Source organism: Oxyura jamaicensis, chromosome 3 (genome assembly GCF_011077185.1).
Source record: "Oxyura jamaicensis isolate SHBP4307 breed ruddy duck chromosome 3, BPBGC_Ojam_1.0, whole genome shotgun sequence".
Classification (NCBI taxonomy): Eukaryota; Metazoa; Chordata; class Aves; order Anseriformes; family Anatidae; genus Oxyura; species Oxyura jamaicensis.
Window position 1 is genome coordinate 15,508,535 of NC_048895.1, and position 25,293 is coordinate 15,533,827.

At 51.3% G+C, this 25,293-nt stretch overlaps 1 protein-coding gene across 2 annotated transcripts in view; it reads right to left on the reverse strand.

The window, feature by feature from the left end:
• Positions 1–4,042: 4,042 nt before the first annotated feature.
• SERTAD2 (SERTA domain containing 2) overlaps positions 4,043–25,293 on the reverse strand; it is a 78,918-nt gene continuing 57,667 nt past the window's right edge. Inside the window, exons 1-2 of one of the 2 annotated variants that reach the window (XM_035321386.1) lie at positions 22,864–23,214; positions 4,043–7,030 (exon numbers count right to left, since the gene is read on the reverse strand). In XM_035321386.1, the coding sequence (XP_035177277.1) occupies positions 6,076–7,026 (951 nt within the window). In that variant the 5' untranslated portion in view covers positions 7,027–7,030; positions 22,864–23,214 and the 3' untranslated portion in view covers positions 4,043–6,075. Of the gene's footprint in view, positions 7,031–22,863; positions 23,215–25,293 lie in introns of those variants that run through there. The other variant, XM_035321387.1, reaches the window with a different exon arrangement.

Sequence of the window (25,293 nt, forward strand, 5' to 3'; positions counted from 1 at the left end):
GCCCGGGGTTAGAGGCAGGAGTGTTATCCCTCCTGGTGCAGGCCCCAGGAGCCTGGTGGGACGTGGGGGCCTCTTGGTGCCACGCTGAAGGTGTTTCTGCCCCGTGGTGCATACCTGGGTGAGGCTGGTGGGAGCCTGGCTCCAGCTCCTCCAGTCTTCCAGTAATTTGGGCCTGGAGAGGGGCTCATCTGCCGCCATCAGGGATCTGCGTGGGCTCGCGGAGTTACTGAGCAGCACAGAACTGAGTGCGGGCCTGGGCGGCTGCAGCTCCTGGTCTGAGCAGCTCCAGGCCATCGCTCTTGGAGGTTCCAATGCAACACAGGCCTATGAGGAGCCGCCGTGGTGGGTCCTCCGCCTGGAAACCCTGCTCCTGAGGCATAGGCACGTGGGTGAAGGGACCCGGACGCGGCCAGCAGACACCGCGTTTCAGTGTGCCAAACCCCGGTCCTGCTTTCTCCCGCGGGGAGTTCTGTGGTGGCTGCACTGGGGGCCCCTCGGCCAGGGGCAGACACTAAAGGGAGGCGCAGGTCACCCGCTCCTCCCCGTGTAACCCACCCGAAAAGCCCAGAGCTTCCCCTCGCTGAGCTGGAAGCTGGATGGTGCAGGGCAGGTGGGAAACCAGGCGGTAAGGAAGGGGTAAGGGGGCCTGCGGCGGCCTTGGTGTTTTGTGCCAGAGGCATCGCCTCGCTCTGCTGAAGCAGCCACGCGGGAGCAAGGCAGGGAGGTAGCTCTGGGAAGGTAGGTGGCAACGAACCCGGAGCAGCTTTGGCGATGCAGTGGGGGCATCCCCGCGTGTCCTGCGCCAGGCTGATAGCCACACGTGTTGCGGTGGCAGCCAGTAAGCTGTCAGTGCAAGGGAAGGTGCCCTGTACCCTGGACAGGAGCGGGGACACTGGGGAGCACATTTGCGCTCTAGCCTTGGGTGTGTTTCACCCCTTAGAGCGCGGTGCTTGCTGAGCAGGCAGAAATTCAATCCCCGGGCTGGCTTTAATTCCTACACTTCTCCTTTCTGTGCATTTCACGTGCCCCGTGTCCCCGCAGCCATTTGTCCCCGAGCAGCAGCTGGTGCGCAGCGCGGTGGCTGCGTGTGCCCCGTGCTGCCGCTGCTGGCGGCCGCCCCGGTAACGTGAGCCGGTTCGCTGCAGCTGAGCTGCCATGTGCGGCACGTCGGGCCGGGGGAAGCTCGCTGCTTTTCTGTCTGGTTTTGGTTCTCTGTACCATCCAAAATGGAGCAGTTTTCCGCGGGTGGTGGAGGCCGCGCAGTGCGTGCAGCGGGGGCGGGAGGGGGGTGACTCACTGGCTGCGCGCTGGGGCCAGCCCCAACCCTGCTCCTGGGCTGCGCTCGCTGCTTCGGTGCCTCAAAATGCCTGAGCCAAAGGCAGGGCCAGGCCTCCCCGCTGCTGCCCCTGGAACCAAGTACCAGTACCTGCGGGGGGAAGAGGGCACCGCTGGCGAAGAAGCACTGGATGAAGGTATCGGATGCTTCCTGCTGGGGTTTAATGCTCTGAACTAAGTGCAGTGTGTGTGTTACAAGTGACCCGATCCAGCTCCCTCGCTGCACGCTGTCGCACACGGTGTCTTTTGTCCAGTCCTGGAAGGAGGCACGGGGCTGGTCCCTCCCACGTCCCCCATCACCTCCCCCCTCCCGCAGCCCTGCCCCGTCCGCAGAGGGAAAGAAAGAAGCCGGAATTTATTTTAATCGTTTATTGTATAATATAAAACTACAAAAGTAAGACTGCTCATTTCCATGTACATTTGTCCAATTGGTTTTGATTACAGCCCATACCTACATGTGAATACAGTAATCTGGTTTCAGATGTATATGTCTGTAATATTGCATAGAAAAGGCACAGCTCTAAGGTCTGTGGGAGGGGGGAGGGGAAATACAGCCTTTTTTCTTTTTTTTTTTTCTTTTTTTTTTTTTTTTCTTTTTTTGACAATAACAAGCCCTGTTCAAACAACCATGCACGGAACATGTCACACTATTTACACCTTTTCCGGAATCTTGGCCTTTACAGGCGCTAGTATGGATTACGCTCAGAACTAGATGGGAGTTGAGGTTGGGATTTTTGTCTGCAATTTGTGTTTTTAAAGAGGTTCCAGAACTTGCATTAGGCTTATTTTCAGGAAAAGAAAAAGTGCTTAAAAGGAACTAATTTCTTGAAAAATGTTCAGTCTCGTTAATTAATAGAAGCACTGAAAGCAACTTGCACAGAAGCAGGATATTGAAACCTGAGGGGTGGGGAAAAACAAAACAACCAAATAAACCCTGTAACAACAACGCAAAGTTCACAATACGCCGGAGTCGATTAAACCGTTTGTCAGACAGGACCCATTACAATTTACTCAATTTAATTGTGATAAAAGTGTAAACTTTGGATTCATAACATTGGTTTGAAACAATCCAGGCTATTACCACACAGCAGTGAGGGGGGGGGCAAAAAAAAAAACCCACGCATTACCTCTCGCAAAGTCCAAATTTATTCTTACAGTGATTGCTTCAGCCAGTGGCTTTATGGTCTTGCTTCCCTAGGTGGCTGCAAGGAAGGTGCCGGCTTGATGCTTTTAGTTTAAGCGTTACGCTGCTCAACCACCTTTTCTTGCCTCTCAGGCTGCCCCATCCCATGGGGGCTGGCCAGGGACCGGTGCTGCTGGGGCCCTGAACTGGGACCAGTCCCTCAGGACGGGCTGGCTGGGGCGCAGCACTGCGGGCAGCTGGACTCGGCCGCGTGCTTTCGCTGTCCTTACCTTCTGGCAAGAGGCTCGGTCTGCTCGGTTGCGTCTCCTGGGGCTGGAGGTAACGTCCCGCAGCCTCCGTCACCCAGCGGGGATGTGCTGAACGCCGCCTCTGCCAATCTTTTCTGGACCAGCATGCTGGAGGTGATTGAGCTTGCTGCTGGCTCCCCTCGCAGACCGAGAGGCTGCCAGGGTAGGAGGGTAGGAGGCTGACCAGGACTCGTTTTGAACAGAAAACTGTCCCCCACCCGTACCCCTTTTGCATATTTCAAACAACCAGACCCATATTAGAAAAAGAGCGGTGGTGGGGGGAAAAAATGTCATGTGAACCATGCATATCCTGACTGGAACTCAATTCATGTTCTCTGAATCTGGCTCCCATACCCTTTTTCATACAGATTTACATTCCTACAAGAGAATACATTCCTACCATACATTCTGTACATGTTACAATCCAGATGTTGTTAGCTTCACAATAAAATAAATATATTTACAGAAGGAAAAAAAGAATAAATAATTTATGAAAAACAAAAAAAAAAAATCACTTCAAATCCAAAGCTCTTTTATTCTGCTCCCATCTTGTCACTTCATTGCACATTAATGTCGAAATCCATCCCTGGTGGAGGTCTCAGAGAAGCCCCCGTGTGCGCCTGCGGTGAGGACCACGGGGCGAGTGGCACCGCTGAGACCTTTTTCTCTCTGTGGCCCGCGGCGGCTGCCCACAGGACCAGAACCTCTCTGTGTTGGTGTCCCACCGGATCGCCGCCAGGCCCCCACGGCACGGCCTGCGCTTCAGCACCAAGGATACACAGACGTTGTCTTCTGAGTGGTAAATGGACTTAGAGCTCATCTCGTCTCTCCTGTGGCTACACCGATGCAGCAAGCCACGCTTCAACAACAGCGCGTGGCTCCAAAAATGGCATTTATGTGAACTTTTGCCTAACATGTGGTAGTTGTTTGCATAAATAACCCTCCCCTCCAAAAACTAAAAAGATAAAAAGGGCAGCCCCACCCAGCATGCTGTAAATCGGTTTCTGACCACGGTAACACAAGTGCTTACCAAGTTTCCGTGTGACATCGTGGGCGCTCCTGCGTGCCTACAGGTTTGTGCAAACAGACCCCGCGCCGCACGGCCAATGTTTTCCCAGTTTCTCCAGTTACAAGCGGCACAGAGCCCAGTGGGGCTGCTTCCCTACAGGCCTGCGGCTGAGCGAGGTCCAGCTGTTAGCACGTGCGGTGCGGGGGGATCCCCACCCCCGGGCCCTGCGCTGCGCTCGGTCGGTAGGTTTCTGTTGGAAGCGGTAACTTTTAGCCCGTGTAAGGAAATGACTGCAGCGCCATCAGCATCACTGAGTGTGGCTTGGCAAACAAAGCAAAACCCACCCCCGCGCCCAGTTGTCCCCCAGCCCCACACCTCACCCTGGCGGGAGCTGGGCTCCAGAAGCCTTTCGTAATTGTACGCAACGTGTTTCGTTTCGATTAGGAGTTCCTTCATTGCAAAATGCATCTGCTTTTATACTCTGTCTGTGTGCATATCTATGTTATATCTATCTATCTATACACTAATAAATATATATGGCCTGCTTTAAAGTGCCAATTTATAAAAGGCTGCCTCCTTCAAAGGCAGACAAGACCCAATTTCATCCATGACAAGAAGGGAGCAGAATTGACTGAATATTGCCAAATGACGTAAAACATAATTTAAAATTTCTTAAATAAATATAAAAGTTATTCCTAAAGAAGCCATAGGCATGTCAACAATATAGGTTGTAACCGGCGCTCAACAGCTAAAGTACCATTGGAAAACTAAAATGCCATAGCAACTTCAGCAATAGGCATGATACATTGCAAACGTTTTGTTTTTAAATTAAATGTACACCACAATGAACTTAAAAAATGCTATTGGTGCAGTAATGAGAAGACTTCTCAGGTGTTACGGGGAACGGGACCATGCATAGAAAGCTGTGTCTGTATATTCGTTGTAAAACAGGTCTATAAAGTGTAAAGCAGGTAACACAGTTGATACAAGAAACCAACCCTATACGAGATGCCAAGTGATGTAACGCGACTGGCTCCAGTTTCAGCGGCAATGGATATTAAAGCAAGTCCATCCAGTGCAGGTAAGAGATGAGCTTCACTGCAGTAATACTGAAGTTGCCTTTTTCAGCACTTAGCACAGTGAGGTGGGGCGAGGGGAGGAGAAATGCTCCAAGAAAGGGCACGTGGACGCTTCGACGCCAGTCTTCTGCCTGCCGGTCAGGACGATGGCCGCGGGAGGGATGCTCCTGGCGAGCAGCAGGCGTGGTCCCCCTCCAGATTGCTCCCGGGGCCGCAGGCGAGGAGGGGCTGCACCGCCACCGCGTTCAGCTCCTCTGGGTTCCACAACTGTTTCCTGCCGACTGCTTCGCGTACGTGTTGGAAAAGGACATGGCTCTGAGTTTCGGGAATCACAGTAGTGCGCAGTGGGTACAGCAGGGAGCAAACACTTGTGAAACTCCTACAGGAGCAGCTCCCAGCCCTTTCTTAAAGCACTTTTTTTGTTGTTTGTTTGTTTGCATTCAGGGAAACCAACTGCAGGCTTATTTGATCCAATTTTCTCTTTGCACCATACACATATAAAACATTACAACTCTGTATAAAAGTACAAGTGGTTCTTGTACATCTGAATTATGCAGGAACTATGTGAGCAAATCCTATCAAAATAGCTATTTTTTGTGTGTATAAACAGCATTTGTTTTTAGAAAAAACAATATCATAAACTGCAGAATCTGTACAAAAATATAAAATAAATTTGGGCAGCAGTTTCTAAACAGCCATGTAAATGCAACACTTAAAGAGGAGCAGGTTAATGCCTCCAAAAGGCTGAATTGCTAAGTCAACCTATACAGGGCTAAAATGGTATTGAGATTATCTAAATAATAATTTTTTTTACCTCTTGCAATAAAACTTATAGAAAAAATAGACAAATATGCACATGCAATTTACAGCTTTCCCAAACATAATCCTTGTGCTTAGCTTTTACAATTTTTTTTGTAATAACATAACATTGTCTACAATACATATTCTTTCCTATACCAGGATATTCGGTCTTCCTTGAGGAACCACTTTAAAAAAAATACATTAGAAGTGGTCATACATGGATGAAGGCACTCCAACTCTGCTTGAAGCAAAAACTAGTGTGATCCTTTTCTTTTCAAAAAAGGCAAGCAAGGACGCATGCACAGTGCTGTGAATCGGGGGCGGGAGGGACTATGGAAATACTACCAAGTGTATATACTGGTACTTAAAATTAAAATTAAAAAAAAAAAAAGAGAGAGAGAGTTGCTATATTTCTATATTTTAAGACCCAACAAGCACCTCCATGATGTGATCCAGTTCTGTGAGGTCCATTTTGAAAGGCTGATTTGGAGTTACTGGTTGACTGCTGTATGGCGCGAGCGTTTTTAGGAGCTCATCTGCTGAGACGGGAGCCATTTTGGAGGCAGCCCCCGTGGCAGACGTGCAGGGGTCAAAATCATACATGGACGTGTCAATGTCAGCGAACAGAATGTCATCCAGGGTCAAGTCTGTGAGGAAACCTGTGGAAGTCGTGATCTCGAAGTTGCCGGGCAGCGAGTCCATGAGTTTGGATTCGGCCGTTCTGCTCTCCGCGACGCCCTCGGGCTTTTGAACGCTGGACTCGCTGGGGTGGTCTTTCGAGTCGGCGGCGGCTGTGTCGGCTGCTACTGCTACTGCCTCTGCGGAGGTAGGTGCGGGACAAAGCTCCTCGATTTCGTCCAAGGCTGAGGAGAAGCTGTCCTTGACTGGTTGGAGAACAGGAGGTGGTAGTTTCGTCGGACCATCGTGCTGGACAGTCGGGGAAGTGCAAAAAGTGTCGTCCTCGAGCAAAGAGGCCGGGGTGAGGCAAGACTCCAGGGGCGTAGTGCTTACGAAGTCAGTGGGGAGCAGGGGCTGGGAGGCGAGATGGCTGAACGCCGGCTGGGCCTCACGGAAGTTGTCGCTGAGAGGGTCGGCGGGCTGCGAAGCAGTCACAAACACAGGCCTCAAGCTGCCTTCTTGTTTGAGTTCTTCCTGGATTCGCCTCAACATGTTGTTAATTAAAACTGTCTTTTGCAAGCTCGGCTCGGTTAATGGCCTGTGGTTATAAAGTTTCATAAGGGAAATGTTGAAGATAGTCTGACGCTGTAAGGTGTAAGACACCTTAGAGGGACCGTCAGTAGGAGACACCACTTTGCCTTCCAACCCATCTTCATGCTCGTCAAACTTCCGCTTTCCTCCTTTCCCCAACATATATCTGAAAGGAAGGAGAAGGCACTGATGAAGCCAGCAAAGCTCCACGTCTGCTCTTTGCTCCCCCACCCCCTCCCTGGCCAGGCGCCATGGGCAGACTGGCCGCCCGGTCCCCTCCTCGCTTACCCCAGCCGCCACACACGCACTCGGCAGCACATTTCCCTCGGGCACGTGTTAAGCGTACGGTCCCACCTGTCCGCACAGAGTGGACAAGCTCCAGGTCCTGCGTTAAATTCCCAAATTTTGAGCTTCCTGGCCGGTGCAGTGCCGTGGCTGGGAACACAAGCCTAGCACGCCGAGGTTCTTACAACGAATTTCCCTTTTTATTTGCAAGTACGTTTACGGGGGGAAGGGGAGCGAGGCTCAGCAATCCTGTACCGAGAGAAACCTTCACAGCGAAGCCTGGAGTGTCAGCTCTTCGGATATGCGCGGATCTGACCTCGTGGGTTTATTTAAATGATTGCATATGGACTAAACTACTGGAGCAGGAAATGCAGTTATTACACTCATCTCATCGCAGAATTAGATGAATTACAGACAAAGAAGACCCGCCAGGTCATTTAGCCCGATCGCCAAGATTATTCTCTGCACGACATTCTGCTGCCGCAGCGGGGGGGCCTCGACTCCCGCTAGCGACGGGCCCTGGCTCTGGGGACGCTTTTGGGGACAGGGCCACCAGAGAGCCTTCAAGGCTTCTGCGTGGCACCTCGTCACACACACCAGCCGGCCGTGGGCCCCCAGGCGGGCAACACCTGCCTGCTGCACAGGAGCTTTGCTCTTCGGGGGCAGGAAACGCTGGCGCACGGTGGGGGTGGCAGCTGAAATCCTTTCCTCAGCTTCTCCTTGGCTGAGGCGGCGCCAGCAGCCTCTGCCACCTCCGGCGAGGCTTTCGGCGTGCGAGGCAGCTCCCCAGCCGCGGACAGACGAGCTCTTGCAACAGAGCAGGAATGCACCGCTGCGGATGAACCATTTGCCTCTGCTTCCCCCAAATCAGAGCGTGTTCCTCGCCCAGGACTACATCCATGTCAAGCTTCCTTTGAGGTTCACCGAGAACAAAAGAACGCCTTAGGGCTTTTTAAGAGAACAAAAATCAGCATAAGTGCATGTGCTTTTCTCCTGGTCAGGCAGCAGGTTTTGAAGAAGGTAACTAAGGCAATTTTACCAAATCTCCCCAGCATCACAAATCATTGCTGAGCTAGGAGTAAGTAGGGCACTTCAATCCTCGCTGCTGTCTCTTCCAGGATGTTTCAGAGAAAAGCCTGAAAACGCTCCTCTACACAGCCCAGTCCCAGCCTCTTTTTGTCCCTGTTAATTTTTGTGACCTAAAGTTTCCCCCAGAAGCAAAGGAACAAAGGTACCACCGTGCTGCGACATGCACGACACCTTACGTTGTGCCTCTGAGCAGGGAAGGCTTGAGGGCCAGAAGCCCCATGCCCTATGCCACCACCTATCCTTGGGGAGCAGCCAGGGCTGGGTTTGCCCAAATGTCAGAGGCTGCGGGGTCAGAGCGTGGTGCCCATGCCAGCACCTCCTTCGGGGCTCACAGAACAGCAGGTTCCCTCCAGCTCTCCCTCTCACTACCTGCATGGACCAAAGTTGCAACAGATTATGTATAAACCCATTTTTAACCCCAAACATGACTTCTCCCATATGAGTTTCGTTACGCAGCTGGCTCCTGGCTATCGTGCAGGAGACAAAACTTGCCTTCCTTATTTGAGTACGATCCCCAGCTCCCCGGGCGGGATCCCCGCCTGCGAAATGACTGCGCCAGGCAGGTCCAAGACAATCTGATCACTGTACGCCAGTCGCAGACAGACAACATAGCTAAGGGGTGCAAACACCCCCAGGAACGTCTGCGAAACGTTCAAAAGCAAAGAGCCCCTGCGACGTCGTCGGGGTTTCGATAAAAAAAAAAAAAAAAAAGGACCGAGGTTCAGAAGGCATTTGCTGGATGTTAAATCCCAAATCAGATTGGGTGAAGTGAGCCTTTTCTGGTTAAAAGTAAGTCCCAAATCCAGATCATTTTCTAGCATATTATGCAATTAAAAAAAGAAAGGCGGGGGGGAGGGAGCGAGCTAAGAGGAGCCGAGGAACGAGCAGGCTGCGATCCAAGCTCCTTGGCCAGCTACCAGCGATCCCCACGCCTGGAATCTCGGGTGAGCAAAACCTCTGAAATTTAGCACTGCCGCTGAAGTCTGGTTTTTCTCTGCTCCCTGGTGTCGCTTCCATGGGCTACTCCAGAGCTGCGCACGTGGGTTCGGGGTGGTGGTGGGGCTTTTCTGTTTAAATGTCGACGACCGACAGACACACTTCCTTTGACTTCAAGCACCTACAGCGAGAACGGGAGCTCGAGGCTAGCAGGAATCGAAAATCCTACCTGAGTTCAGCGCATGTTAAAGAAGCTGTGGGCTAGGAGGAGAGCGAGCAGCTTTCCGCCCCTTCCGACTCTCTCCTCCTCCTGAAAAAAGACAGACTCTGTCCTAAAGACATACCAACGCTCCTTCCGCAATGCTCTATTTAAAGGAGAAATTTGTAAATGGCTCGGGGACTAGGAGAGTTTTGAAGTTTGTCAGGCTCTGCGAGGAATGTATAAAAATATTCGCTGCACAAAGCCAACCTTTTTCCCCGTGATAAAGAAAACACCACTGGGGTGGCTGTGCTCAGCTCCCTGCGCTTGATTATTAATTATTATTGTCAGGGGACGTCGGCACGCATTTCCAATGAACCCAATTGAGCTGGTTTCTCTCATTTGCATCCGAGATCGAGGTGCTGGTAGCTGGACATTTTCTAAGCTGGCCAGGAAGAGCTATGGGATCATCATTAGTAAACACAATGATAAGCTCACTGCGTCGTTTTCCAGGAAGCACAGAAATGATTCAAGGTTTCCTGTATGTGTGACTGTCAAGCTTTCACATCTCACTCGATCTTCATGTAGCTCGGTTCAGAGCCGGTCCTTTTAAAGGACAAGACAGATCAGGAAACTCACAATTTCTCCTCTCAGCTTTCAGTTTTCTTTTCCCCAGAAACGCTCTCTGAAAGCATTTAACTATTCAAGCTACAAAGCAGGGCTGCAGCCTAAGCAGGGGGGTTATTCCCCCAAACAGGGAGCTCGAATGAACACCGCAAGACTCCCAGCTTTACAGAGTTTTATTTTATTCCCTTCTCCTCCGACATGCAAATGGAATGGTAAAAACATCTTCCTCCAGTTTCCATAAATCACTTTGCTCGTTCTAAGCAAGGAGGAGGTATCTTTTAGGACCAGCTGATACAGTGGGTAAAAACGCACATGCCTGCAAGCCTTCCTCTGCATCTCCCTAAACTGATTGCGTAGTTTCTGACCGCCACAGCTGAAGACAACGTTGCCTGCTTAGTCTCTACCCTTCACACCATCTCCTCCAGCCAGCAGCTTCACGCCTCCATTAGAGAGATCGGTTCTGTACGTCTCAAGGTAGCGAACAGCACAAAACCAAACTGCAAGCTCAAACATCTCCAACAAAAGCCTCGCTGCTACCCTTCGCAGCCAAAGCTCCTGCTGGGAGGACGAAGACGCCAAACTTACAGATCTGGTTGGGCAAAGATTAGCAGGGGATGAGATACGCTCGCACCCTCCCGAGCGCAGGAAGTCAGAGCCGGCCTACTGAGTCACGGGGCTGCAACGGGGACGGACGGACAGCAGCACACCCGAACCAGCCGGGCAGCGACAAGGGGTCCTGCCCGCGGCGGGGTTTTTGTGCCTCTGTTTTGGCTGAGCGGCGATCCCGGCCAGGAGAAGTTCTGCCGCGCTTCCAGCGGGCTGCCAGCAGCTGTCATTCTGTGTCCAAGCGCTCGGGATGTCGCTTTGTTGTTGTTGTTTTAATAAGGGGTGTTGCAGGGTTTTGGTATGCAAGTTAGTTTTCAGCGTTACTTAGGTATGTGGAATTAGAGAGTTGAAGAAAGGCCGTGGAAAAGCTGAATTTATCTGGGCAAAGGGGGGTGGGGAATTACTCAGAGATTTCCCCCTGCTATTCCCCACCGGTTGGCTCCAAAGCTGGAAGACCCAGACCCAAAAGCTGAACCTTTGTTGTTGAGAAGGCTTCAGCTTGCTTTTTTGCCCATTTAGGGTGATTGCACGCGCCTCAGAGCCAGAGAAATGCTAGCATTGTTTGGGAGTTGGCTTCCCTTAATTGAAAAACAAAAGTAATATATATTTTTTTCATTTGCATGTCATTTAGCCTCCTTTTATTGGTGCTGCAAGCTCTTCAGACGGAGCTGGGAAAAAAAAAATGCAGTTGGGGCTCAGCAGAAGAGATAATCAGCCTGGAGCGGGTGGTGCTCTGGAGTCAACCATCATCGATTACACCCAAAACGCTTGTGCAATGCCTGGCTGTGTGTGAGCCCACTGAGCGGCGAGTCCTTCGCTCTGCAGAGGAGACAGAGAGGCATGTGCCCAGCGTGAGAGGAGTGCTGCACGCATCAACTGAGCGCACGGCGTTACACCTTGTCACTGCTGGGCTAGTTCTGAAGTCTATCAATTGGGAACCTGGCATCGGGAAGCAGTGGGTATGTAAAAAACGGAGGGGAAAAGTGATTTGGTTATCTCGGCAGTAATAAAAACACCCTTCAACGTTAACTCGCAAAGGCTTTCAGCAGTTTAGCTTACAATGCCTCTCAAGGCTGAGGGCTTTTCTTGGAAGTCAGTCCCACAACCCCCGCGTGCCCCCTGCTCAGAGGCAGGAAGGAAGAGAAAGAAAGGGGAACTGAACGCCGAGAGGGACGGAGGGAAGGCATCTTTCACAAGTCACATCTCCACTCTCAAATTTCTGCCATGCTATCAGCCGGGCTAGAGGATGAACAGGTTAACGCAGTGAGGCTCACTGTCCAAATGTTGCTCAAAAAGGTAAATGCAGAAAAAGAGAGAAAAAAAAGGGAAAAAAGGCATTTCAGGGGGATTTTTTTAAAAAAGCACCGCTTCACACCCATGGAGGAAAACACAGAAGTCCCTGAAACTGCACAGAAAGTTGAGAACGTGCACACTGAACTCCCAAAACGACGTTTCCCAAATCTCAGGTACAGATGAACCTCACCAGGGCTTCTCGGAGACTCTATCCAGTAAATTACGCAAGCGCTTTCTGTGTCACTACTGGAACGTGAAACGTTATTTTCCTCTCCTCCATCCCTCCTCGCTCCTCATCCTTGAGGGTTGCGTTGGCTGTATCCTGGCCCAACGGTAGTCAATGAGTGTTTTGTTACTGACTTCAGCAGGATCGGGATTTGGCACCGGTAGCTGCAGCACCAAAATAAAAAGGTCTTTTGTGCCAACTGGGTTCAACTGGCAAGGCGAGGGCCAGGTCTTTTGAGCTAGCAGAGGCGTGCGCCGCTCATAGGCGTCGGCGCGCTGCCGGATCCAGCCCGAGGGACCACCTGAGCTTACAACCAGAGTGGAGGCATCCTCCTCCCAGCGCCTTTGCAGAGCTGGAAAGGAAGGGAAAGAGCGGAGGGGAACGCCAGTAAAAATCTGGCACCCTCTCCCAGCCTCCCTAAAAACAGCGGAGCAAGCCCAGGTGTCGAGGTTTAACGGCAGGGCTGGGGCGAGCGAGCAGCGCGGACTCGGAGAGGTGAGGGCCACCACGCGATGAGAATTGGCCCTCCTCGAAGCTTTCATCTGTTGACGCCGGGGTCTTTAAATCCTGGCACGGCAGCATCCCTGGGAGCCAGTACAGCATGTACCACGCAGTAACGCACGGCTACGTTCAATATGCTGCAGCTGGCTCGCAATTTGTACACTGACAGGGCTGGGTTTTTTTCTTTTTCTTTTCTGCAAGGCTGCTTCTCAGGATCTGATGCAGATTTTACTCGTTCAAGTTTAATGCGTCCATGCTGCCTGGCTAGAGGGAGGGCTCCTGACAAGCGCCGCTGGGTAAGAATTTGGACTAATGGCAGAGGGCAGCAAAAAACAAAAAGCCCAATACCAGACATGGGGCTGGGGAACAGAACTGTGCTGGGCTTTCTGTCCTCTCCAGAACCATGCCCTCCTATTTGCAAGGTTTGCTTTCCCTGACACTCGCACTTTACCTTAATGCTGGCTGCTTTTTTGTTTTGCCTTTTTTTAAAAAGGAAAAAAAAAAAAAAGGCGAGGTTTAATAAGCACTTACAAAACTCTCCTTTAGAGCTCTATCAAAAAATTGGCCTCCTGGGTAGCTCTGTGCTTCCAGAGAGCACAGGGAGTTGTTTTTTCTGTTTGCAAGCCTTCACTGCGAGGCGGTCGTCGCCAGCAGCAACCGTAAGCGGCAGGTATTTCGCACGTACGTTTTTAGGGGCCGACCCTTCCCACGTCCCATGGCGGATGGGTGCACCTCGGCTCTCGCGGAAGCTGTGGAGAGGCGGGCAGTGCCGCTCGGTGCTCGGGCTGGAAGCACCCCACGGCCAAATCCGGCGAGCGAGGCAGCTCCCGCTATCGGCACCCACCGCTGAAGGCCGTGGCAGAGCTCTGGCAGGTAGCAGGGGGAGCGAGAGTGGTCTTTTCCAGCTCGGGCTAGTCTCGAAATAAGAAGGAAAGCCACAGTGGGTGACTTTCAGAGGCTGATCTAAGAAGGATTTAGCTAGGGTCGGCACGAGGAAACCTCCTGGCGAAGGGGAGACAAGAAGCTTGGCCGCTCACATTTTCGGAGCGCCCGAAGCGCCGCCACTCCCGTGGGGTTTGGTTTTGGTGCTCGCAGCCTGGAGCCCCTCGTCCCTGGAGGCACGTCCGTGCGAATCAGCAAGTAAGGTGAAGCCTCCCCTAGCAAATAAGCAATGCAATTATAAAGCCAGTCAATAGCGTAACGCCAGCCAACGTGTTCCAGCGATATTTTGAAACTGTAATCTGATCCTACTGTTTCCATCCTCGTGCCTTGCCTGCTCTCCCTTGTTGCATACTGTACTATTTGAGGCCCAGAGGGCAAAGCAAGCTCTTGCTGTTTGTTAATGATCAGAAACTGCGTTTCGAGCGAGAGCTCTCTGCGCGCCGCCCACACTACTTTCTTGATAGTTTCTTCAACTCGCAGCCCACCGAAGCCCTATTAGAAGGCTCTGTGAAAAACAAAAGGCAGCAAAACAACCAGAAACACGACTTGGGAGTTCCACTTCTGTCTTCAGTTTCCAGCTCCTTTCTACCAGGCTAAAAAAAGGCAAAGCCGCAGTCTAAGGCAATCTCCGACTCTGCAGTGTGTTAAGTCTTGCAGGAAACATATGCTTCTATTAAATTGGAAACAGTTTCTAATGCTGTCAGTTTGCTAAATGTAACACGTTCTCTTGGAAGAAGCCGAGCAGTTTTAATGTTTTTGACTAACTGCACACACCAAACAGAGAATGTCTGATAAAGCTGGAATGGGCTCCAATAAATAGAGCTTGAGATAAATTACTGCCTCATTAAGTAATTGTTTGGGAAAAGGAGAGCAGGTTTTCTAGATTATAGCCATGTTATTAAGGGTGTTTATAATATTAGGAATTCTATCAGGGTAGCAGACCTTAATACAAGTTTAAATCAGACGAGCACTTGTTAGCTCGTTAAGCCATTAAAAAGTACCCTGGCAGAATTAGGAGATGAACAAGACTACACAGGTTTGGCGCAGGGAAAGCTCACGAGGTGCGCTGTGAAGGAAGGGGCTGCCGTCCAGGCAAGCGCCCCGAGTACGAGCAACTTTTGTCAGTACAGAGGAGAGGGCATAGCTGGAGAGCGTGCCGAGGCCAGAAAGCGTTTAGTCAGACAGGGCTTTATTCGTGTACAGGAAGGCAGTTGTGTTTACTGGAAAAAGAGCAGGTTTGGATTGCCCGGCAGAAGAAATTTCTCTCTGAAAAGGTCTCAAAATGGCAATTCTCACGTGTTCGGCCTCACATGCAGCCTCCCATCAGCATTCTTACAGTGGCGCCCACCAGGTGCCACAAAGACCCCGGCCTGCCCTTTTTTGGTCTCGTCCCTAGCTGGAAACTTCACGAAACACCCTTCCCACGACTGCTAACACCACCTCACCACGAACACCGGCTTCGACGCAGACCTTGGCAGATGACTGCCACTAGTAACTGCAGTACTCGGGGTGGTCATGGGGCAAAGCCGCCTTCTCCTCGTGCCATATCCATGCAGACCCCTCTTTATGTCCTCCCTCACTGTGGCTGCACGCACCGTCTACTTAAACCTATGTCTGTGCCACCGTGCAGGGGCACCAAGGAGCCTCACCACTGGGAGCAGGCTTTGCCGAGGCTCCCCCCGTGCTTCGAAGAGCCATCCCGATGAGCTGGGCCAAGGTTATTCTCAAATTCAGCCTCCACGTGGCGGCATTAAGGAAGCTGCCAGGCCTGCCAAGCGTGAATCAAATTATACCGCGCTGCGTGCACACGGTATGGGACGGCTCTGCTGCCAATATCAAAAGCTCAGGGACCAGGATCTGCGTTACGCACCTGGGCATCAGCAGTAGGAAACTGGAGCTGCAGTAAATAAAACCGGACGCTGCGCTAGGCCAGCTCCTCAGACTTTACTACACGATTAGCTGATGATTCAGTAGGCTCTGCTTGTTGTCACCTGAAAAACATGCGAGGGCTTCTACGCACAAGTCTCCCCGGGACCAGCCAAGCAGCTCCGCCTGCTCCACGCTGCCATTTCTTTTCTGGCACCCGAGGCCTCCTCGGCCAGCAGCCGCCAGCCCTGCCAGCAGGACCGGGGCACGACGAGGGCTCCACGCGGGGAGAAGCAGGGCCGGCATCTCTTCCAGCAGTGGAGCAGCAGCAATTAAGATGGCCGTGTACCGCTTCAGGGCCCAATTCAGCCAAGAGCCGACCGCCTTCCTTTTCTTCCCACTTCAGGGCCTGCAGGCACCGGCAGAGCGAAAGCGCTGGCTGAGAGGAGGCTCCTTACTTGGAAATTATATTCGAGACGATCTGAAAGGGCTGGTGCAGCCACAAGAAAGTGACTGCTGAAATGACACGCCTGCAACGCCAAGATGCTACTGGTCAGTCTCTGAGGGAGGGTGACGAAACAGCAGGGCCGGCCGTACATCCTTCCTCCCCTGCACCGCCGCTCCAAACAATAGATTACGGCAGCGTTGTGTTTCAGCACACAAGACGTCTCGACAGGCGCGTGCATGTCATGATCTAGCTGATATTTTTAGTGTACGCAGGGACCGAGCGTCGTAGACCCAGCTTTACGGGATGTGTGCAATTCCTATAAAGGTTAATGAGAGTGGTGTGTGCATCCAAGAGGGACCAGACCCCTTTGTGGGTAATAAGAGAGAGTTTTTCTCACGTCTTTATAATTACTTGGTTAGAGTCCTTGCTTGCAAACGGGTCGGAGTGCCTTTTCCCCAAAGATAGCTTGTTTTTCCCCCCGTTGCAGACCCTTAATAAACACTTGGGGGAAAAAAATACCCACAGTGCTGTGGAAAGAACTGAATGGTTTGCCAAAAAGTAGGTTATTGCTCTGAAAACAGTGCTGAATAAATTATCACAGTCAAACTGAAAAGCAGCAAACTGGGGGGGGGGGGGAAGGGAGGGGAAGAGAAAAAACTCCAAAGAAACGTATACTGCAAAATGCAAAATACATCCCAGCAATGACAAGTCATTTTAGTTTCTGGCCTGCAGGTTTTATTTGCTAACCAGTTTCTTGCTATTGAAAGTTAAAAGAGGAGAAAAACAAAGATTATAACAGAAGGCATTTCTCTGGCACTTTTTAAAGGAGTTATGCTGCACACGGGTTGTTTTCAACATCTTTACTTAAATAAAATGAACAAAGCCCTGCAAACAAGAATACTCTGTGAAAAAAACACCCACCCACCCTCAGGTTTCTTTTAAGGATGTGGAAAAGCTGCTGGGATGAGAACCCCCCCTAGAAAAATGGTAGTTAAAGTTTGACATGAAAGTTTGCCAAGACGGTGTTAAGTGATGTTAGACAACACGATAACTGCTGGCCTTTCAGCCCGCTGCACTAAAGCTCTCACGTTTGTAGAAATAGAGCATGTGTTTCCACGTCCTGCGAAGGAGCCTTCGGAAAGCTGATAAAGGGAACTTTGGCCAGCCTTGAACTACTCTCAGCGATTACCAGCTACAAGGCAGAGAGGAAAGAGATTTAATTTTTCCTAGCACCTGTTTGATTGCACAATAAAACTACTACACCGAAGCAGTCCCCTTTGAAATAGTCACCGTATGATCCACGTAAATTTTATGTGTAGTAGTTTAAACATTCTCAAATAAACCGCTTTGACTTATATGGGGACACCCCTTTAACAGCATATTTTAACAATACACGTATTCAATACGTACTTTGAAGCACGCTCACCGCAGGTCAATTAACGTGGAACAAAAACTCGGTCATAAAGTAAGTCTCTGGGAATTAGGAGTGGAAAATACAGACGGAGAAGAGACTGGGAAACTGAAACTAAACATCCTAAACCTCATTTTGTTTTTGGTCAGACACAAGCCATTCACCTCACCCAGGACGTTATTATGCTAGTTTTCCCCACAATTAAACAAAAAAAAACGAACAAAAAGAAAAGGAAAAAATAAAAAGCCAGCAACCCTTCCGACAGCACATGTGTACAATGTATGTTCTGCTGACAGCTACGAGAAGCACGGCAGCAACAGGAAGCTTTCTGCTGTATTCTACATGCATATAGAAAATATGATCTCACTTCTCACTCGCGAGGCGTTTGTGTAATACTTTAGTTAGGGGAAGGGTTGCTTCGAAGGGCCGGTTTTGCCAAACAGATGGAGAAGGAGGGTAAGAGAGCCTAGGCCGTGTGCTCGATCACCGGAGGGTAACCTAAGCAAGTCATTGCCCCCCTGGGACAGCTGGCACTGAAGTCACCCCGGTCAAAACCCCTCCAACAGCAGCAGAGCATAATATAGTGTAAGTCACTCCTCCTGCACGGGGACGGGCGGCAACAAATCATGCTCTGAGAAAAGGCACAAACGGAGAGGGCTCCCTCACAGGCACACACGTACGCTCACGCGCAGAGATAAGAAAGCAAAATGTTACCACTAGCTGTAAAAACGCCGCGGTTTGCGCACAAACGCCGGCCTCCTATCTTGATGAAGTGTGTATTTTAAAAATATGCAAATCCTATGCCTGCACGTGTACCTATTAACCACTTCTTCCAAGGGTGAAAGGCTGCCTGTAAAAACACATGAAAAGTAAAGGGCTTGTGGAGGCACCGGAAGATGACGATGTATTTCTGAATTAGGTTTTAAAGCTTCATTTTGCAGCTACCTGAAGTTAAGACAAAGCTGCCTTTAGGCATCTGAAACTAGTCAGACCTGCTGTAGCAGTTGCACAGTCTGCTTCAAATATGCCCTCCACGCTCCTTTCAACCTCCACCCCAACATATATCCGCATAGTTTGCCTCCGATCATGGGTGGTTCTTTCTATAGCGCAGTTCGCTCAGCCTTACTGCCTGCCTGGCACGCCAGGAGCTTTTCAAAGACTGATGTTACAGGCCTCGGTATGAAAAAGCTTGGGAACTGCGAAGGGAGGAGTTGGCAATTGTCACGTTTACACTGAAGGCGAGCGCGGCTCAAACAGCACGGGGGGTTCTGGGGAGGTCAAAGATCTGGGATCAAGAGAAGAGTTTTTTTCGTTACAGATCGTCCGAGCAAGTTTTTGGGCGAGTTTAGATCTTTCTACCAAGTCAGGGTTCCTTTGAAAAAGGAACTTCTTTCTTCTGCTACTTCCATATACCGCCCAGTTTTAAAAATAACATTAAAGAAAACAACCCACTTTTGCACTTTTCTCTTTTGTGTGTTCATAACATACTAGAATACAACTTTATTCAAACTTCCCTGGAAGCAGAAGCTGCCAGATGAAATCAAATACATCTTGCTGGTGTGAAAGCAAGCGAAACAAGCTTTGGCTCCCAATAATTACACGGACTGAGATTCATGTCATTCACTGCCACTTAAAACTCAATTCCAATGTGTTATTAATGAGAAGTTCCTCGTTAAGCCCACTGCTCATCAAAACACCAATCAGGTCATACAGACCAGGAACCTGGGGCGTTGTAGGGCAACCCTACAGTTATGTACCACGCAGGGCAGAGGACCGAATCCGGCCCCGTGTTTGGACAAGTGATGGCTCGAACTTGTACACACAGGACACTGAGCACGGCTGTGACCCACAGCAGCAGCCTGGCCCCTCTGAAGTGGTGGTGGTGGCTGTCTCACTTGCCCCAGCTGAGGCCTGGTCCTCAACAAAGCGAGGCGTGAAAGGCTAAAACCTGCTCTCTGGTGGCTCTCGCTCCGTAGGTCTTTTCCAGCTACCTTGCTCCTCACCACAACTTCACGCCGTTTCTGAAGCCTGTCTGCACTGTACCCTCATGGTGCTGTGCCCCTGGAGATGGTCCCGGCTCTCCCTCGGGAACACCCCTCGAGGCAACTCTTCCCCCGCCAGGAATTCCCCTTCGAGCTGGAGGAATCTCCCAACTGGTTGAGCACAGGAGCCTTCACGGCTCCTCCCGGTCGCTCTGCGATGACACAGAGCATCTGACACACTCGGCCAGGCAAACGGCGCCGCGCGGTTTCTGTTCTGCACGGTGACACACCGCCTCGTCCCCTCCTGGTTAGCAGGGAGGGCACGGACCCCGCTGCGCTCGGCGCGGCACCAACGCGGGACGTGCAGGCTTATTTCTTCCACAAAGCCGCTGCAATCCTCCCAGGCACATGTTTGCTTTGAACTTTGTTTTTGCTCGACTTCAGTGCACCCAACGGCAAAGTTAGCACTGCATTTACAGGGCTGCCTTTCCCCGCTTGCGTTAAACAGTCAGCATTGTTATTTTATTTTTTTTTTGAGTGTTTGCACTGGTAATGCTGAACAAACCGAAAAACCTGAAGCCTCTGCTACAGCAAACACAAAAATTGACTTTGTTTATAAAAGAATTAAAGAACTAACACATGTTGGAGGGTCTCTCTCCACTTACAGAAAGCAGGCACTTCTTCATGACAGCCCAGTTTCTCTGACTGGCAGAAGTTTGGACATAAAACAAGCAGCAGAAAACATGCAATGCTGGGCCCCCGGAGAAAGTCGGCACTGTTCTGGGATTGGCAAATTCGACTTCCTTCAAACTATTAATTAGCAAGAGCTTCATCCACACTCGAGGCCCGTGCGCACTGCCAACCTGCTTCCATTTAAACTGGACCTTGCTCCCTCCTTGGGTACACTCGTGATCTTTGGACTCAGTAGCTGAGAGCTGCCGTTTCTGGCACTGATTTGTGCGTGTGCGCCTGCTCCGGCGCTGCTGCAACTGGAGCTGCCTCCTCCTGCGCCGCTCGCACGTAGAGAGCTGGCTTGGGAGAAGGTGTATCCCTGCTATCCAGACCTTATAAAAAGTGGATTACCAGAAAACTACTTACACTTTCAGGGCGCTGCGTTCTCCCCGCTTGACAGATTACACTTTAAGATGTTACATAAAAGCAAAAAGAGTCACAAGTATTTTGGATCACCTGTCTGGCGTTAGCGCTCTCAGAGATGAACTGTGCCAGGAGTGTTTTACATCAGTGTGAAAAAAGTCAGAGTTCCTGAAAGGATTTTTTTCCCCCCTATGAATTATTTATTGGAAAAATAAAAGCAGCTTGTGTAAATGATGGGAAAATCCTTCAAACTAGATACCGCATAAGATCTGTTGTACCTCACGGAAGCTAAAAATAAATTGGAATATGAAATTTGAGGGTTTCCTTGATAGTAGTACATTACCTCAAACTCCCTGATGCCTCTCAGGCAGACAGTTCGAGTGCCTGGTTTATTTATATCATTATTTCTACCAAAACACTGAGAGAAACAGTGGCATTACTTCATCTTTCCCATTAAAAAAAATAGCAGGTGTACAAAGGAATACAATTACACTTCTTAATAAATCAGCACCTACAGAGGTATTTAATGTTCTTAAAGACTGCTTCATCTACAGACAAAACCTGAAGTACCTACGGCTAGCAAGTTTCTTTTTGTTTGTTTTTAATCAGCTTCAGAGAGAAAGAAATCAGCTCGACACAAAAAATCAAAGCGCTGTTTTAATATGCACAAAGTCTAGCTTCATTCGTTAGCAGTCCAATCCAGTTCCTGCCGAAAAGGAGTGGGCGGTTTTTGCTACCAACTTAAATGGAAGTAGGATCAGTCACGAAAGGAGGAAAACCTACAGCTGTGCTGTTAGGTGCTGCAGTGTGTGCCCGGACAATGGAAGTGTCCCCCAGGACCGGCTCTCATATACCTGGCTGGCAGCACAAAGCCATAGCCTCCTGCTATCTCCACCACCACCACCGGCTTGCTATGTTAAATCACATTCTAAAGATACCACCTTAAAAAAAAAAAAAAAAAAAAAGTGTGTTTTAACTTCAGGCAGGAAAGGCTACTTCAGACTTACCCTGCCTAGTCAACTGCTTAATTTCTAAGGCAGTACGTGTATAAGCTACAGAAACTTCACAATTCGTCTCCACAGTTTGCTTTACCATGTGACAGCTTCCCGTGCACTTCAGTAGAAACTGAGGAGCCTTCAAAAAAATTAGTTCCCTGTGAGAAGCCCACGAGACTTAGCACCAACACATCTGGATGGAGCATTTTACGCGGGTGAATCCCTACAAACCTGAATAAAAAGGCAGGAGCTGCCCCTTCAACTCACATGGGCAGAAACCGTGTGCCGTGCTTGAGACACACAAGCGTAAAACTGATGTTAGGGGGCAGCCAAGCCCTCTCCCACCATTGTTTGAGCAATAACACGTTCCACGGTGGCCAAATCCAGCACCCACTGATGGCAGCGAGAGCCACCCTGCTGGCTTCACCGGACACCAGCTGAAAAAGCCTGGACTTCCCTGATCCCAAGAGCTTTGGGCTTGCCTGAACGCAGGCTGCCGCACACAACAGCTCTGATGTGCCACGGTACTGGCCGGCAAAGGGGCTAGGAGCCCCCCGAGACAGAGGTGAAATGGGCAGATTCAATTAATTTTACGCACGCGGCTGGCCGGCATCTGCGAGTCCACCACAGAGGGTCCCAGAGGGACGGCACACAAACCTCTCCATAGATTTCCAACTAAAGTGTCCCAGGGTTTTCCAGCTGTGCTTGACTTAGAGCAAGACATGACAGCGGGTAACTGCACTCCAATTTTCGTGCTTAAAGAAAGCTTATCTCCCCCCATCCTGACACATCTTCCCGGCTCCCAACGCACCGACACGAGCAAGGCAGCAAACGCCCTGAACGAGAGAGAGGGGCACTGCAAAGAAGATTTGCTTCCCAGGGCTGGAGTCCCACTCGAGGCGCAGCATTTCCACCACCGTTTCCCAAAGACGAACAACCCCTGCCCGCTGAAGTCTCCCCCTCACAGCCCCCGTTTCTCCTCTCTGGCCCAAGGAGAAGCCCCACTAATCCCCAGCCCTAACACCAGCCCTGGGAGGGGTCCAGCCAGTGGGCCGGCTGTGCCCAGCCATATGTCAGCCCTGCTCCTGTGCACCCAAAATCCCCCCCAGACCCTTCGGCTCGCCTTGCCACCACACCACCAACTTCGGGGGAACCCCAAAACCCCTCTCTCTTCTCAGGAAATCGGAGGGCGGCTGGGTCCTGCTGGCTCGAACAGCTCCCCGGTGCTCGCAGTGGGGTTTCCTCCACTGTGGGGACTTTTGGGGGGCCAGCCCCGACCCAAAGTAAGCCCACCGCCAGCACCTGCTTGGGCTGGGGGTGCCGCGCATTGCCTAGTGAAAAGGGGAGGGGGGGCAGGTTTTAAGGACAACTCCAGCCTTTTGGGGCTCACCGGCCCCCACCCCGCCCCCCCCCCCCCCCCAAGGCCGTGGGGCCCCCAGCAGGGGGAATAGGGCGATTTGACCGGCCCAGCGCCCCGAGCCCCCCCGGCCCCACTCACCACATGCAGCTCCCCCTGGGAACTAAAGCCTGGGGGGGTCGGCACCTCTCGCCCTCAGAGCAGCTCCATCTGTCGCTCCCGCGCCGGCTGGGAGGAGGAGGAGGAGGAGAAGGAGAAGGAGGAGGAGGAGGAGGAGACAGCGTGAGGATTTAAGCCTCCGCTCCGGCCCGGCGGCTGCGCTCACGCAGCATTATACAATGGAGGAGGAGGAGGAGGAGGCGGGAGCAGCCCCGGCTCCAGCACTTGCCGCCAGCACTGACGCCAGGGGCGGCTCTGGCGAGCTCCTCGCCCTCCGGCCCGCGGCAAAGCCCCGCCTCGGTCCGCCCTTCCGCCCCCCCCCCCGCCCCCGCCTCCTCCTCCTCCTCCTCCTCCTCTTCTCCTGGCTCGGCGGCCCCGGGCGGCAGCGGGCCCCGCTCCGGGACAAAGGCGGTCGCCAGGCGCCGACCGCAAAAATGCCAAATATCCCGGGCGGCCCCCGGGGGGGGGGCTCTGCCTGCCCCCCGCCCCCCGTTCCCCCTGCCTCAGCCGGGGGCTTTACCTGAGGGGCACGGCGGTGTCCCCCCTCCCCGGGGCTGTGAGGGGCTGGCGGGGCGCTCCCCTGAGGGAGCTGGGCCCTCAGAGAGGGGTCGGTGGTTGGTTGGTTCCCTCAAATGTGTGTTGGTTCCCTCAAATTTGGGTGGGTTTCCACAAATTTCTGTGGGATCCCCAAATTTGGGTGGGTTCCCTCAAATTTGGGTGGGTTCCCTCAAATTCGGGTGGGCTCCAACGCCTCAGGGTCCCGGCACCACCTCGGGCGGTTGCGTCCCGCTGCGGCGCCTGTACTCGGGGCCAATAAAGCTTTAAGAGCAGCCATAAAGGTGATTATTAGTCATTAGGAGCACGATGTGTATAGGTATTACGCTCAGAACATCCTGTAATGATTTGTGATCAATCAAGCTGACGGTCTGCTTGGAAATCAAGTTCCCTTTCCAACCTGAAAACCGAAAAGAAGAATGGTACCTGGAAATCGTACGTCAAAAACCCACAAAGGACAGGAAAAAAAATAATAATGGAGTGAACCTGCCAAAACAGAAGGGTGATTTTACGGATTCTTAAAATTAGAACTGAAAAGCCACTCGTCTAATTGGGGCTTAAAACACCAAGACTGGGATTTTGCTCTGCTGAAGCCACTTGAAGGGGAGGAAAGCATCAGACCGAGAGGCACCTTCGCCAGGCCCGGTGACACCTTTCCTCCTCCGCCTGCGCTGTCAGCCCTTCATTTGAGGAAATCCAAGCTCTGTCATCCTCTGACTGCCACGCAAAGGTAGCCCTGAGGCAGGTTTGAGAAGCCATTCCTGAGCCATTTACTGAATTTTGTCACTGATAAGTGACTTGTGAATGGATCACGAGGCGGCAGAAATTAAAGCCTGGATCTCCCCTGGCTGGATGCTTTCTTGCAGACAGGGAAAATTTGGTGCTCGGGCTCAGGAAAACAAGGCTCTTCTTGAAATTACAGCCGTCACAATAAAAAGCACTAAATGAAAGGAAAAGCTTCATTTGCTTTAGGGCCTGACTGATACCTGTCTGGTGAGCTTCAGTCTTCTCAAAAGCCAGCCAGAATATTTGGACATTTCCAACTTTGTTGGCTTTTAAAAGCCAAAACCACCAAATTTCAGACCTACATTCTGCCCTCCTTTACGCTGGTGCAGAAGGGGGACAACTCCAGTGATGTCTCTGAGTCTCCCCCAGCATATTCAAGAGCAGAATAAAGCCTTTTGTAGCTACAGCACTGTAAATCCCAGCCCCTTTGCTTACTAATTGAAACAGATTTTTCTTCTCCACCCTTACATTCAAGAAGGCCACGACGCATGTCGCCAGCAGGTCACACAACAGCTGCTGTCACCTCTCCAGAACCCAGTGGGCAATGCCTTTCATGCAGGCACAGCAAGTTCAGAAACGGGCTGCATATATTTATGCATCTATATTATTTTTGAGCAGTTCTGGCAGCCCAATTTCTTAGCTCCACCAGTGGAAACCTTTGTTTCAGGGGGGTTGCCCTGGACTGGTAGCACGTCAGGATCTGGCCCTGTGTAATCGCACCGGGGATGCATCCAGCCAAGCAGTGCCTGCCTTCTGGAGCTCAAAGTCCACGGCAGGCTTACAGTCCCTGTTCCTGGGTGTGTGCACGCTATCGCCAGGAGCATAGGCATAACCACAAACATTTGCTAAATAAGACCTGGGCTCCATTCTGATATCCAAGGCCCCAGTCTTGCCTTTTTATATTTGGCAGCAAAAGGCCTGAGCCTCTAGTGTATGAGTTTTGACCGCTCCTGACTTTGTTAGGTTGCTCCAATTTTACACTAGCATAAGAGAAAACTCGCTGCCCCTCCTGTTTCCTACTGTAACTCCCCTGGGCCTTTCTTGGCAGGAGTTTATAGTCACGCTGTAACT